Raw genomic sequence first — 15,760 nt, 5'->3', positions numbered from 1 at the left:
TGTTTCTCTTTGCGGAACAGCATCATCGTTCAGTCGCCTTCTTTTAAAGACCTGCCCTTTCCTTGGCGCCGACTTCCACTGTGAGGCACTAAAATGCGTATCGCAAATTTTGGAGTGCTCACCTAGGCTACGGCCCAAAGTTTGCTCCCACAATGTTCTCCTCACTAAGCATTTCGGTGCAGTCATGAACTTTACACCTTGCACATGCTTGCGGCAAAAACTGCAAAGTCATTTTTTGATTGCTTAAGGGTTAAGCTTTGTGAAAAAATTTGTCCGCACACAACCTTTCAGTTTAACAAGCAATCACGCACTGAACTAGAGCTGGAAAACCATGGCACTATCGATACTATCGATGTTTACAAATTTTTCTAAACATCGATGGATCTTTGACCACTATCGATTGTTTTCATTGTATCTGTGCATTGAGGACAACGTGTAAGTAAAATTGGTTTTGTCTTGTATTATTTTAATTTACTATATGTTCTTTCACTTGTAGAAAACTTAAAACATCTTGGAAGCGATCGGTGGCGTTGGCCGTAGGTGTGGTTCTACAAAATGGACAAATTCGTAAAAAGTAAGTATTGTTTATAAATAGCGCCCTGCATACATGTATACATGCGTTTGTATTGGTATGCAAAATCATTAAAATTGTTCAAATCTACGCATACATACATAAATATTCATACTTATTAAATACTGATTTTATTTTAATTATTTTAGTAACATCAATGTCGACTGGCGATAAAGAAAATGAAGTGGATAGCGAAATGGAGAGCGAAATACAGCATACAACAAAACGCAAAAGGGAAACATCGGTGGTTTGGCAGGTTTTCAAGAAATGCAAGGAGACCAATATGGCGGTATGCAAACAGTGCGGTAAGCAGTACAAAACCGGTGGTAACACGACGAACTTGATGGATCACTTGAAGCGTATGCATCCTTCGCTACTAAATGAAAAGCCTTTGGACAAGCCAGACTGTATGACAAAATTCTTAGAGCGTGATATCCTGTACTCTAATAATTCTGAAAAAAAGAAACGCATTGACAAACTGGTACTGAATATGGTCGCGTCCGATGTCTTGCCTCTAAATGTTGTAAGTAATGACGGGTTAACTAAGCTGATCCATGAACTGGATCCACGCTATAAAATGCTAAGCAAGACGCATCTGCGGAATGTACTTTTAAAAAATGAATGCAATACTTAAGGATTCATTAAAGGCAGAATTTCAGACTGTTGAAAGCGTCGCATTAACAACAGATTGAGCGTGCTTCAAAAATTTTGTCGACAAACCAATTAGTCACGTTAACTAACCATTCAGCTGTTAACATTGCTGATACTCTCAGTAATGTTATAACTGAATGGGGTTTAACAGGCAAAGTAGTTTGTATTATAACTGACAAAGCATGTGAGCTTCTCAAAATCATGCATATTCCGTGATTTGCTCACACAATAAATTTATTGGTACAAGATATATTGAAGCTGCCATGCGTTTCAGATATAATTTTAAAGTGCAAACGGAAAGTCGCTTTTTTCAAATCGAGCAATATAGCATATGCCAAATTTAAGGAAGAACAAGGCGTTGATAAGCCGTATATTTTGGTCCAGGAGGTACCAACGCGTTAGAACAGTGCTCTATTCATGATGCAGCGAATTTTTCAAACAAATGAATCAATCTATAAAGTTTTATTGAAAACCCCAAAGTCTCTGCCGCCGTTTACCGCAGACGAGATTACACTTATAAAAGAACTGATTGATATCCTCAACCCATTTCAGGTTGCAACACTATCCATTCCAGCTGACAAAAAAGTGACTGTCTCTGATCATTTCAATTTGCTGTGAGCTCCGCAAAAAACTTTTTGAAATGAACTCTTTCATACCGCCAGAGGCTAAATTAGTCGTCGACTACCTGGTAGCCCGACTGCCAGAAAGATTTTCACAATACGAGACGCGAACAGCGACAAGGCTCGCAACTATTCTGGACCCACGATTTAAAAAGGATGGCTTCCTGCAGTCGTCAAATGCTGAGCAGGCAGCAAAAGCCTTAGAACTGGAAGTATCCGCTTTTTTGTCCAAAACAAAACAACATCCACAGCCAACACCACCACAAACAAAACTATTTTCTTTTATGAAGCTTAAAGAAAAAGTAAAATCGAACAAAGCAGACGCCTTAATAATGTTGCGCCAATATTTTGAAGGATCACATGAAGCAGAAGAAGTGAATCCACTTGATTATTGGAAGGTTATGATGAATGTAATTTAAGTATACATATAAACAAAGTATAACAAAAATATTTTATTTCAATTGTAGGAGCACACAAAGGATACTACAGCCTTGGCAATGCTGTCAAAAAAATGCGTTTTATGCGTTCCAGCATCTTCTTGCGCAGCGGAGCGCGCGTTCAGCAAGGCTGGACAAATAATCTCCGACAGGATATGCGCTCTAAAATCGAATATAGTTGATAAGCTGCTGTTCCTAAACAAGAACCAAGATCTCAAATAAAAACTTGTTATTTTTGTTAATTTAATTTTTTTTACTAAAAATATCGATGTTTCATCGATGTTTACCTTCAAAAACATCGAAAATATCGATGGTCCCAAACATCGATTGTTTTCCAGCTCTACACTGAACGTTAACGGACCAAAAAACGAACAAGTCGGCTGCCGACGAAACCACCTTGTACTTATTTCATCATGGTCTCACTATCGCCAATAACGACGCAATAGGTGGAATATTTTGGAACCGTTTAGGGTTGTGAAAAAGAGCGTGCATAAAACGGTTGAGCATTTTTCGTTGTCCAAAAATAACACTTGTTTATGAACATTGTGCGTAAAGTGTCAGAGAACAACCGCTCACAAGCTCCCTTGAACGGAGCGGTCTGTGCTCCACCGAAAACCAATTTAGTGTTTTTGGTTTGCTCTGCTGACCGTTTGGTAGTGAGTGAAAAATATAAAGGTCTTTTGTGTTTGTATGTGTGTATGTGCAACGAGCCAGCTTCTAAAAAGCTTGCACAAATCTATACTGATATTGAAAACTTCAGTATAATGCATGGCCGATTACCATTATCTGCCAATATTTTGCAGTTTTTAAAGAGTTAAAGCTGCAGTCGCCAGACCCGAGTGCTCTTGCACAGGTTGTGCTGGCTACACCGGCGACACAAGTATCTGTCGAGAGGGCATTTTCAGCACTGCATTTTGTACTAACAGAGCGACGAAGCTCATTGGCTGCAGAAACATTAAACTCATTTTTGTTAGTTAAACTTAGTTCTGAATAAATTCTAAATGTCTCTATATATGTTACTGTTGTGTTATAGCTTCATGAAACTTAAAATACCATAGCTCTTTGAGCTCTTGGGTATAGCCGACCAAATGCGTATACATACATACATATGTATACAGCGCACCACTGCTTAAAAGCAAAACAAAAGAAAAAAAAATCAAAAGACCGTTTGTACTGAGCATTTCGTTTTTTCGTGCATAAACCATGAACCGTTTTTTGTGCATAAACCTATTTATTTTCCTAATGAATTTTTATAAATGGCCCATACTTGTCGAATCTAGATATCTTCATTTGAAACAAGTGGACAGGTTAAAGTTGGGCGCCACCAACATTTAAATACACTTTGACTAGGGTATCGCAGCAAACACACGCAAACACTCACAAACACACACACAAAACAGCTAACGCGTCACAGCTCGTTTTCGCTGTAGCGTCAGCAGCGACGCTTGTATGGCACGTCAGCACGTGCACCCCGCTGTCTATATTGAAAATTGAAATGTGAATAATTCCTAAGTTATTTGACCGATCGTTTTGAAACTTGCACAATCGGTCGAAAACATGACTAGGCAATTTTGTGATTTATTTCAGACTTTTCTACTGCCTTATATATTGTTTTCTTCGATTTGCGGGGGAGGGGGGAGGAAATAAAAAATAAAAATAAAAGCGTTCGGGTTTGGATATAGGAGCACCTATATACCAAATTTGGTTGCTCTGTCTCTTATAGTTGCTGAGAAACAGTTTGCTCAAACATTCAGAACGGAACGGACGTGGCTATATCGACTCAGCTGGTCGAGCTGATCTTAGGATATATATACCGTTTTTGGTGCCTAAACCTATTTATTTTCCTAATGAATTTTTATAAATGGCCCATACTTGTTGAATCTAGATATCTTCATTTGAAAAAAACAGCCTCCCAAAAATTTGTTATGGCAACTCTGTAGTGTTGCCACTCCAGCAAAGTCAGTTGTTTGAGAGACTTTGTAATGTCGTGAAATTGGCGCGAAAAATGGTCAAACTTTGCGTGCTTGTTGTTTTGTGTGAAAAAAATCTAAAAATGGAAATTCCTTGCGAAGGTATTTATTAATGCAAATTAGCTTAGACATTTGTTTTTATGTGTCTTGTTGTCCACATGTGAACTGTTTTATATGTGTATCTTTATTGTTTTGAACTAACAATTGTGTTTGTGTTTTGTAGAGTATAACTTATTAATAGCACAGTCTTGCAAAAGAGTAAGTACGAGAAACTAATTACTAAAGTGTCCTTATTGTCATACAACTAAGCATTTTTGCTCCTTTTTGCAAAACTTGCGTTTATGTGGGTACATATGTGCTTGGTCACGGGGCTCTTCTTTCAGTTTGGGAAAGCAACAAACGCTCGCGGGAAGCCTTGGAGACTTACATATTCGACAAAGTGAATGCTTTTTTAGCCCTTGCTTCCAGCCAGAAACAGCTTTTTTTTTCTTCATCAAAAGTTGGCCGCACGGAAATCGAGCAAAAATTAACGGTTCTGCTCAGAGTTCGAGCAAAAGTGAATGATTTTTTCGGTTGTTTTCGTGAGCAGACCGCAAAGGAAAAAACGGTTTAGATTTATAAAAAATATCATCAGGTTTTTTCAATATTTATCTCCAAAAAATATCGATATATCTCATATTTTTATATACAGTATACAAATTTTTAACCCCCAAAATAACATTATCTTTAAATGCATTATAAACGGTTAAGCTTTTTATTAATTAAAAAGAAAACAAATTTTTTCCATTCAAGAAGAGAGATCATAAACAATAAAAAAGTTAAATTCTCCAGAAAAATTAAATAATATGATTTTACCAAAATTCTTTTCTTTAGGACTTCAAAAAACACTTTGTTTTATATTACTGTCCGTCATGCGGCTTCGCGTGTCGCAGACAACGCATTTTATGCCAGCCGCTCTGATGGAACCGAACCTGGTGTTAATAGGTAACTCTTGGCCAATTTTGTTAGCTTAAGTAAAGTCTTTTTTTGGGATTTCCAGAACTCTAAGGATTCTCCCAGCTTGCAAATGTTAAATTTAAAAATAGTTTAATTTCTGAATTATCCTTGGCATCTGTAAGTGGCTTTATGGCAATTGATCTATTGTGAGCCTCTTGCTTGTACTTCCCGCCCCTCATCGAGTTGGCTTCCGTTTGGACCATTGAGCTCTACAGAAAAAAAGAGAAAATATATTATAGCAAAGATCTTTATATAAATGTCAACAATAAATTTAGTTTAATTAAACTAAAGATAGTTAATATTATAGCCAAGTATAATATGTCTAGATTAATTAATGTCACCTTAAAACTGGTTAATTCAAAGTGGTGTTAATAATGTTTTTAACATCATCTTACATACTCGTTTTGCAGTGCTGTCTGTCGATAGCTCGGTGATAATGTCTTGAATAGCTTCTTGAGCATTAAGCGGCGATATATATAATTTTTTAAATCGCGGGTCTAACATTGTGGACTTCACCAGTGTTTTGTTGTTTAGAAAAGATTTAAATTTTGGTCTTCAGAAACTTTTTGTAAAGTTTCTTTACTTAGTTTTCCTTCAGCCGATTCAACTGTCAATGTACGTATTTTATTTATCAGTAAGGATATTAATGGAATTATCATCCTAGATTTGACTTATTTTTCACCGCTTATTTTTTCTGTTGCGTCTTTATACGGCCTTAGCAAATCACAAAAGTCTCTGCATATATCAATTTCGTGAGCTGTTATCATGCCTGGCAATCCCTTCATAGAAGTTGATCAAGAAAAAAGACAAGCATGTCGAAGCACGAGTTCCACCTCGTGTCTACATTTTGGACAAGAGTTTTTATTCGACCTTCTGCTATCCCTTCGTCAGCCTGTAACTTTCGCAGCATGTCCATTTCAGCAGGACTGAGTTTGAAATGAGTAATTTTTTTTACCTTATCCAAAACTTTTGAGAAAGATGTAATATTTTTTACCACATCATCGACTACCAGGTGAATTGTATGAGCAAAACAAGAAATGAAAGAAAAAACAAGAAACCGCCCACCCTTAAACAATTTCATGCTAGGCAGGAAAATAACGCTCCTGATCCTACACCACGTATAGGCAGATTATCTTTGTAAATCATATAAACTACTGCTGCCGTAATATCATTATGTTTATCTAAAATTAAAAAAAAGGTTTAAGTAAAATAATATATTAAAAATATAAACTTTTGATATTTTTAGTCAAAAGCATTTTAACCACGTCGTCAGTTTTCATTGTTCGATACTCTTTGTCAATTATTTGTGGATCAGACAAAATCGGGAAAGCGTTCATACAGCTTGAACAACGATTGACAATTTTGATTATTAAAATCATTTGGATCCAAAAAACTTAAAATTTTCAGAAAGTTATCTTGTAACGGCAATCTTTGTTTTAGTTGTGTAACTCGATTAAAAATAACTGGCTACGTTTCAAAAAGCCAATTTATGTTCTTTTTCCAAGCTATTTGTCGAAAGTTAGTTGCCACTTTTATTCCGAGATACATGTCTTTTATATGTAAAAAATTAAAATGTGTTTGTTGGCTCTATGGCATTTAAATCTGTATTATTTATATACATCTCCTGCATATAGCAAGCCAATACTCTTTTGTAAAATTCGGACAGAGTTTTATAGAAAGAGTGTACAACAGATCGACTAGACTGTGTAATGAACCTTTTTGGCTCGACTGTTGTGCAGGGCAGCTCAGTCGGGAAATGTGGGCTCGGTACAACAAATTGTTGTCGCTTGCTTTAAATAAATAATAACACTTTGTTTATATTTTTATATATTTATTAATGCCTTCACGGCTGCTTATTCAGATGATAATAATACAATAATTGTTGACTTATCTATGATACATATGCTTGTTTACTGGCGTTGATGTCTCGACAGGACTTGTAGGATTATTGACCAACTGGGATTACGCCTTATAAATAAGGTTTACTCGCTGGTTAGTCGCACTCTCTAACTCTCTCTGTTGGGCCTTGGGCAAGATTCTGCAGGATTGCGTAGGATTGTTGATCAGCTAGGATAACACCTTGGACTAAGGTTTACTCTTCACTATTCATACACTCTACTACTCCATTGACAGGATTACACCGTGTAGTGGACAGATTACTACCCCAAAACCAATTTCATGTATTTTTATAAATAAAATTATTTGTTTCGCAAAAATGTGCAGAGAGACCATTTTCATTGTAAGCTGACTCTAGCGCGCAGCTTCAGACACCGTTACTTTGCCTCTCTCCTCTCTCATCACGTTGACTCTAGCGCGCAGCTTCAGACACCGTTACTTTATCCCTCTCTCATCTTGTTCTCTTGCATTCGCTCATTCAGCATTGGAACGATACCGCTGAAAGCTCTTCGCTATGACCAAATGCAGGGTGTAAGCAAACGATTTTTGTGAAACTAATTGACTAATTTGAAAAGTGCGTTTACACATGTGACTTGTGCTTACATATATAAAAGAAAAAATATATAAAAAACTGTACCAGAAAATAATCCAAGAATTTAGCAACACGCTCGCTAGATTCCGCAGCGTTGTTTGATTATTCTTGTGGTTTATTCTTTTGGAGTGGAATCGATTTACATAACTAGGTGATATTTCCATTTTTTATTAGTTAAAATTTCTAGCTAATGCTGGTGTCATTTCTTAGTGGGAAGACAGCATTACAGTGTCGACGGCAAGTGCATCGCGCGCTTGGCGCTATCTACATATATATATTTTATATATTAATCGACCGCTGCCTAGCTGTATATTGGTACATTTCATCAGCGTGCAGACTGTACCAGAATTGGAAGATTGGAAGCTTAGTTATCTGGACTTGCAGTGCTCTCTATCTTTCTCTCTCACTCTGACATGTGGAATTGCATTGGGCAATGCTATTTTCGGTCTTCGTTTTTTTCTTTGATTTTGCCTAATTGTAAAGGGCATTGATCTTGGTCGTGCGCCTGTACATAAAACCTATGGTTTTATAATTACTATTCTAAATAATAATCATCTAGTTATAAAATTTATTATTGTGAAAATATGTTAATCTAATCTACTTAACGTAACGTAGCGCTTCACTACTACATCCAACATTTTAATTAAAAAAAAAAATAATAAATAATAATTTTAAAACATTTAAAACCAGTCATTCAAAAACAGCAACAACAACGCTTCAGTTCTTGGTACCAACGGACTCAGCGATGAAATTAAGTAAATTATTCTAAAATTATTATTTCTGCTGAATTATTCTAATATAATTTTTCTTGTTTGAGTTTTATATTTCAGCTTAAATTGTTTTGTTTTTAATTTATTTTGTAATTTAATCTGGTTCAAATGGAACCTGCAATCAAATTAATTGAATTTATTGAATGCTAGAAAATTATCTGAAATTTTACTTTAACGAAATAAAACTTATTGTTATATTATTTGTTAATTAATATCAATCATTTTATAAGAACAATGATGTTCTAATAAACTTGTAGATCGTCATGAGTACGTCGTAATGGAAGAATATCAAGTGTAATTATTTAGGGGCAATTTCAATTTTTAGCTCAACAATTGCCAAAGGTAGGGAGGGTATAGAGAGCACATGAACAACAACAACATGTCTCATATAAAATTACGGCTGATTATTTTGCATATCCGCATATCGGGAATAGTTTTGTTAGCAGAGCTAACTGTTTTTGTATTACTTTAGAGTATCCATATCTCGTGCACTTACACTTTATTTATGTAGTGTCGTAAGGGTATTATTGGAAATAGGGATAGGAACACCCCGACCCCATCCGGCGAGCCATCCTCAGAGCGTAGCATAGTGCACACCCCCGATTCTCTATATCCAAAGGAAGTTGCAGTTAAAAGCGCAACAGTTCCGTTACTGCTTACCAACCTTAGGGTTACTGTCCGCTAACATAAATATCACCCAACATAGGGTTACACTACAAGGCGCCCTAAATGGCGCCCAACTCGTGTGGCCGACACAGGGTAGAATCATACCAAAACCATGGAAGTAAAACTAAATGGCTAGTATGTTTAAATTGCCCAGAAAGAAAAATAAACCGAAGGGACATATAGTTCAAAGAAATTAATTAAATTCATTTGTTCTTGAGTAGGCAAGAATTATGTAAATACCCTTTGTGAGAATTACGATAGCTATTCATTATTTTGGATAGGTCGACTCCAATAGGAATGCATTTTCATTTGCCATCTCAAATTATTAGTCAACCTAGATTTTTGTGGTTGCTGTGAAATACAAGTCTTAGATGTAAAATTTTGAGGTCTTGTCCAGTACTCATAGAACTTTGAAGTTAGACTATACAATAGCCACATTAGTTCACATAGTTTAGTATGCAAAAAAAAAAAAAAAAAAAAAAAAAAAAAAAACCACTTACGATATTCTTTTATTATGTATGGAAAATGACGATCTTTTCGATTAAGTAAACCTAATAACATATATTTTTATATAATGCCATTGCATCACAGCACTGAAAACTTAGCTACTCCAGACACGGAACACAAAATATTGTTAAAATTTAATTCCTTTGCAAAAAATTTTGAAAAAAAATATTAAAAAAAAACCAAAAATTTCCTAGAAATCATTGTTAAATCTAAACTAAATAATAATCATGAGTTCCATAGCAATTGTCTTTCAGAGAGGTTGAAGATTTCACCTAAGTGTCCGACCTGTCATGTCATTTGCCCAGCTGAAATGAGTACCAATCCTAGCTTAGCTGAAGAGATTTCTGAGGCAGAAGCGCGTAGCAGTTTAGGAGAAAATTTGTGTAGCATGCCGTCTACAGATCGTAGAACCGAGCATTCTGCTCGTGGAAGAGGCACAGGAACTATACCAAAAAGAGGTATACAAACCAGGTCAATGCGTAGGTATCAACCGTCACCCCTACCGGGAAATAGTCCTTCTATACAGAGTGTCCAACAAGATGTACAAAATTCATCTGTACGTCCTATCGATATTGTTAGTTATGTGCAGACAGCTATGCAAGATCAGCAAAAAATTATGTTAGAACAACTCACAGCACATATATCATCCTTATTGCGAACTCAGTTAGAGTCTATACACCTAAATCCCCAAGCTTCAACTTGGCAGCAAAACGCCGACACTAGAATTCCAGTTCGGCCAGTTGAGAGCTCAAGTGTTAGCAGTCCAATTAACGGCTTAAGGCGCATTAGTGTAGAGTCGAACATAGCTCCAGGGAAAGTGGGAAACATAAAAATTCACTGAGGCATGAGTTATTGCATTTGCGAATTTGTACTCTTGATGTTTTACAAAAATAAGTAAAGAAGCTATGGAGAGCTTCGGAACTCGTCAAATAAAACTCCTTTTAATTATCGTCGTAATATATCTGAACCTTACGAAGATGAAGATCAGGAGCCAGAAGCAACCATAGCTGGTATTGTTCGCAATAAAATTGTATGCTGGAATTGTGACAATCTTGATCACCGATATGACGATTGTTTTGAAGTACGCAGAGTATTTTGCTACGGCTGCGGTACCAAAAAAGTATATAAGCCGCGGTGTGCAAAGTGTAATCCTTCGGAAAACCGGACAAAGGATGCGCAAACCTCCACCAAGAGCGCATCCAAATCTTTGAACATAGATAGCTCTACTCAAACGGAAAATGATTTTTACTCATCTCCTAAGTCGAGCGTATCGCCACCTAAATTAGTATTAAATAAGTATTTACCATTTCATTTAATATTGAAGAATTATATAGAAGTAAGAAATAGAATTTTTGGAGATTTGAACACACGTAAGCGATTAGTTTCATCCGTGTTTTTCAATTCTGATAGTAGATTGTATGCCGAAATTCAGATTGAAGGTACTTTTCATAAAGCATTGTAAGAATCAGCAGCATCTATTAGTTGTATCGGCAATGAATTGGCTAACAACTTACAGTCTAATCCTAAGACTCGCTCTTGCTCCGGTCACGTCAAAACAGCTGATGGAAACTCTTGTAAAGTAATGGGTATTTTTACTTCCACAATAACATATCGAAATATTTCTAAACCTGTCGAATTCTTTCTTATACCCGCATTGAAACAGACTGTATATCTAGGTATGGATTTTTGGTCAAGTTTTGGACTAGTAGACCAGATTTTGAATCCAAAGGTATCCGAGCTAGATGTTGGAGATTCAGATAATGACGTAGATCTTCCAAAATTTCATATCCTTTCTTCGGAGCAGCAACAGAGATTAGCGGCAGTGATTAAATGTTTTCCGTCATTCGAACTTGAGGGATTGGGGGTTACCAAGCCTATTAAGCAAAGACATTGGCCAGTGTCACCGGCACGAGAGAAGTTAATGTTCGCTGAAATAGATAGTATGCTAGCTTTAGATGTTATCGAACCACCTAACAGCGCATGGAGCAGCAATTGTGGAATAGTGGAGAAGAATAACAAAATACGGTTGTGCTTAGATTCGCGAGAAGTGAATAAGTACACTCGGAAAGATGCATATCCATTACCCCATATTGATGGGATACTCAGTCGCTTGCCCCCTACTTGTTTTATTACCGGACTAGACATGAAGCATGCGTTTTGGCAGATACCTTTAGAAGAACAGTCACGCCAATACACTGCTTTCACTATACCGAACAGACGCTTGTATCAATTCAAAGTGATGCCATTCGGTTTAACAAACGCACCGCAAACTATGTGCAGGTTAATGGATCACGTGGTTCCACTTCACCTTAGAAATCGAGTTTTTGTCTATCTAGATGACTTGTCTATACTCTCGGATGATTTTGACTCCCTCTTGCTTTTACTGCAGGAAGTTGCTCTTTGTCTTCGCAAGACCAACATAACTATAAATGTGGAGAAGTCAAAATTCTGTATGAAAGAGATAAAATATCTGGGGTATATAATTAGAAATGGACAAATTAAAACTGATCCTTTGAAAATTCAAGCCATTAACGACTTTCCTGTTCCATTTACGGTCAAGCAAATTAGGCGTTTCCTAGGATTGACGGGTTGGTATCGTCGATTTGTTGAGAACTACGCAACCGTAACCTTCCCGTTGACAGAGTGCCTTAAGAAAAAGAAATCTAAGCTTGAATGGACTGATGAGGCAAACGAGGCATTTATTGAATTAAAGAAACGTTTGACATCCGCTCCAATTTTGATTACTCCAAACTTTTCTAAGCGATTTATATTGCTTTGTGACGCAAGTTCATATGGTCTTGGATATGTGTTGTCACAAGAAAACGAACAAGGTGTAGAATTGCCTATTGCATTTATGTCGGTGAAACTAACTAAGGCTCAAAGGAATTATTCCGTCACAGAATTGGAATGTTTAGCCGTCATAAAGGGCATAAAGAAATTTCGTCCATATATTGAAGGCCAGGACTTTTTAGTTGTAACTGATCATGCATCATTGCAATGGCTAATGCGCCAAAAAGGTCGTTTAGCACGATGGGCTATACAATTGCAGGGCTTTGTATTTAAAATTGAGCACAGAAGAGGAACTTTGAATCTTGTCGCGGACACCCTGTCCAGGCAAAGCGAACCGTCGATCGAGGAGTTTGCTCAAACAGGACCTATCATTGATCTATCTTCTGAGCATTTTCGTAGACCAGACTACCTTGATTTAATCGATCGCGTAAAGCAGAATCAAGCTCGATTGCCGGATCTCAAGATCTCTGATGGTTTTGTTTACAAGCGAACAGAAATGGCGACGGGTGACGCAGATCAGGAGGCGAGATCATGGAAGTTATGGGTGGCTTCAGAAAGTGTTCAAGATGTCTTGCAGCAGGCTCATGATTCTCCAAGTGCTTCGCACTGTGGCATGGGGAAAACTGTTGAAAAGTTAAAGCGATACTTATGCGAATCGCCACGAATGGTAGCTCAAACTCGGGAATACATTAAATTTTGTATACAAACTAAGAGTTCTAATGTTGTTTTAAAACCACCGATGGGTAAACCAGTTATTTCTGACAGACCATTTCAGCGATTGTATATAGATTTGTTAGGACCATATCCTCGAAGCTGGAAATATGGGATTATTAATAGTTGTCGATCACGCAACAAAGTTTCATTTTCTTTGCCCATTGAAACGGTTTACGTCACCTAAAATCTGTGATTTCCTGGAGAACTCTATATATTTCACCTTTGGGATACCTGAATCAGTGTTAACCGATAATGGCTCGCAATTTCGATCAGGATACTTCGAAGCTTTTTTGACTCGATTCTCTGTTAAGCATATATGCACGGCCGTATATTCACCGCAAGCTAATGCGAGCGAACGGTTGAACACATCTGTTTTAGCAGCAATACGTGCTTATATTGGAACCGATCATACTGGATGGGATCAGAAATTGAGTGAAATAAGTGGTGCGATTAGATCTAGTTTGCACAGTACTACGGGTTATTCACCATACTTTTTAACTTTTGGCCAAAACATGATATTAAATGGAAAAGATTATGAACTTCTAAGAAAATTGAATTTGCTAAGTGATGACACTAGATTGAGTTATCCGGATGCATTGCAATTGGCTAGAAGAGATGCAAAGACAAATATTGCAAATGCTCATGAAGCCAACGCTCGAGTCTACAATTTGCGCAGCAGGAATATTTAACTAACACTAGGTCAATGTGTATTTGCTCGAAAGTTTTCGCAAAGTAACGAAAGCAAAAAGTTTAGCCACAAACTCGATCTTGTTTTCGACAAAGCTAAAGATATGCGCAGAGTAAGCCCTACTTACTTCGAACTTGAGAATGAACAAGGCAAGAATATTGGAGTTTATCATTTGAAAGATATCCAGACAAGGTAGCAAACCGTCCTTTAGTCAGATTATGCAACTTCGTAAGCTTCAATGGCATTATCTGTGCTCTGTAGTGGACAGATTACTACCCCGAAACCAATTTCATGTATTTTTATAAATAAATTTATTTGTTCGCAAAAATGTGCAAAGAGACCATTGTCACTTAAGCTGACTCTAGCGCGCAGCTTCAGACACCGTTACTTTGTCTCTCTCCTCATCACGTTGACTCTAGCGCGCAGCTTCAGACACCGTTACTTTATCCCTCTCATCTTGTTCTCTTGCATTCGCTCATTCAGCATTGACGATTCAACCGCGAAAGCTCTTGCTATGACCAAATGCAGGGTGTAAGCAAACGATTTTTGTCAGAGCAATGTTCTTTTTCTGTTCTACCGCCAATGAGACAAATGCAGTTTCGTAATTCAAAGTGACTAATTTGTACCAGAAAATAATCCAAGAATTTAGCAACACGCTCGCTAGATTCCGCAGCGTTGTTTATTCTTGATTATTCTTGTGGTTTATTCTTTTTTTGGAGTGGAATCGATTTAACTAGGTTTATTCACTTTTTTTTGTTGCAGACTGTTTTCTGTAGAGTTGAAGTCAGAGTGGGGCCAAAAAGTTGTTATTCTAGCTCAGGGATATGTCAGACGCAAAACTCTGAAAATATAAAACAAATTTACTAGCATAAATTAAAATATAAAGAAAGTTAAATTTGCGCAAATTTTCTATCCGACCTTTAGGGCAGATCTTCACCAATGCACTCCCTTGAGCCATTTAGTATGGCTCGCTGATGTTGTTTGTGAGACTTAGGTGGCGTTGAGGTTAAACACGTCTTGTTTATTGTATATTCAGCTTAAGACTAAACACAAGAATTTTCTTATGCTACGAATGAAAACAAAAGTGCCCTGTCAGCGATCACGCGCGCGTTTCGTATTTCTGCATGTTTATGTCTACGCTAGCACTATTCTGTTTTTTTTTGTTTGTTTGTTTGCGACTTACAGCATTTTTAATTGCTTGGTGCTTGGTGTATCTGACTGTCAAAAAGAAAAGAATTTGCATACAAGTTAACAAATAAGACTACCAAACATTATTTGTTACTCAGGCACGCGCAGCGCAAAACCCTGTGTCAGCATCTCCCACTGCAGCGCACATCTGTAAGCGGACACTTCTATTTATGTTTATGTCCGACCACTGCTTTGTGGCGTGATACCGACAGCCACGATATTCCTTAGCTTAAGCAAATTCATTTGTATCTTTAGTTTTTAGTTTGAAATAAGCCACTGTATCAACCACAAGCAAATAAATACTTTTCTACTCCGGCACTTGGCCGTTTAAACAAATACATTTTATTGTGAGCCACAAGGCTAACATAAGGAAAGCTCCGCTATAGCTCCCATACGCAACTGCCTACGCAGCTGCCTACACATCTGCCACGCCCAGAGGACCAGGAAGTGAAGACTTAGTCTACGCAACTGCCTACACATCTGCCACGCCTGGAGGACCAGGGAGTGAACATTTATTTTACACATATATCTACGGACGAGCATGTTAAACCAAATTTTTACCTGAACATGCCCTGTTTAAATAAATTATTTTTTTGATTTCGGATTCAATTTACATTATAATCTTAAAAGCTAGAATTAATTAAAAAATATTAGATTCAATTAAGTAAGGTAAATTAAGTTTAGCTTTTAGGCAAAATTAATTA

The 15,760-nt window shown here is 37.0% G+C and overlaps 1 protein-coding gene across 3 annotated transcripts; it reads left to right on the top strand.

The window, feature by feature from the left end:
- The first annotated feature begins 496 nt into the window (after positions 1 to 496).
- On the top strand, positions 497 to 2,480 carry LOC117134678. Of its 3 annotated transcripts, none has more exons than XM_033293133.1 (4): positions 497 to 574; positions 721 to 930; positions 997 to 2,240; positions 2,310 to 2,480. In XM_033293133.1, the coding sequence occupies exons 1-3, from the start codon at positions 556 to 558 to the stop codon at positions 1,203 to 1,205; spliced, it is 438 nt and encodes a 145-aa protein (XP_033149024.1). In that variant the 5' UTR covers positions 497 to 555; the 3' UTR covers positions 1,206 to 2,240; positions 2,310 to 2,480. The 3 variants fall into 3 exon arrangements, with proteins under 3 accessions (XP_033149024.1, XP_033149023.1, XP_033149022.1); XM_033293132.1 differs by having other exon boundaries at positions 721 to 1,094; positions 1,775 to 2,240; XM_033293131.1 differs by having other exon boundaries at positions 721 to 2,240.
- The last annotated feature ends 13,280 nt before the right edge of the window (positions 2,481 to 15,760 follow it).

This window comes from Drosophila busckii, chromosome 2R (assembly GCF_011750605.1).
Source record: "Drosophila busckii strain San Diego stock center, stock number 13000-0081.31 chromosome 2R, ASM1175060v1, whole genome shotgun sequence".
In the NCBI taxonomy this organism is placed as follows: Eukaryota; Metazoa; Arthropoda; class Insecta; order Diptera; family Drosophilidae; genus Drosophila; species Drosophila busckii.
This window is presented reverse-complemented; position numbering and strand designations above follow the sequence as displayed.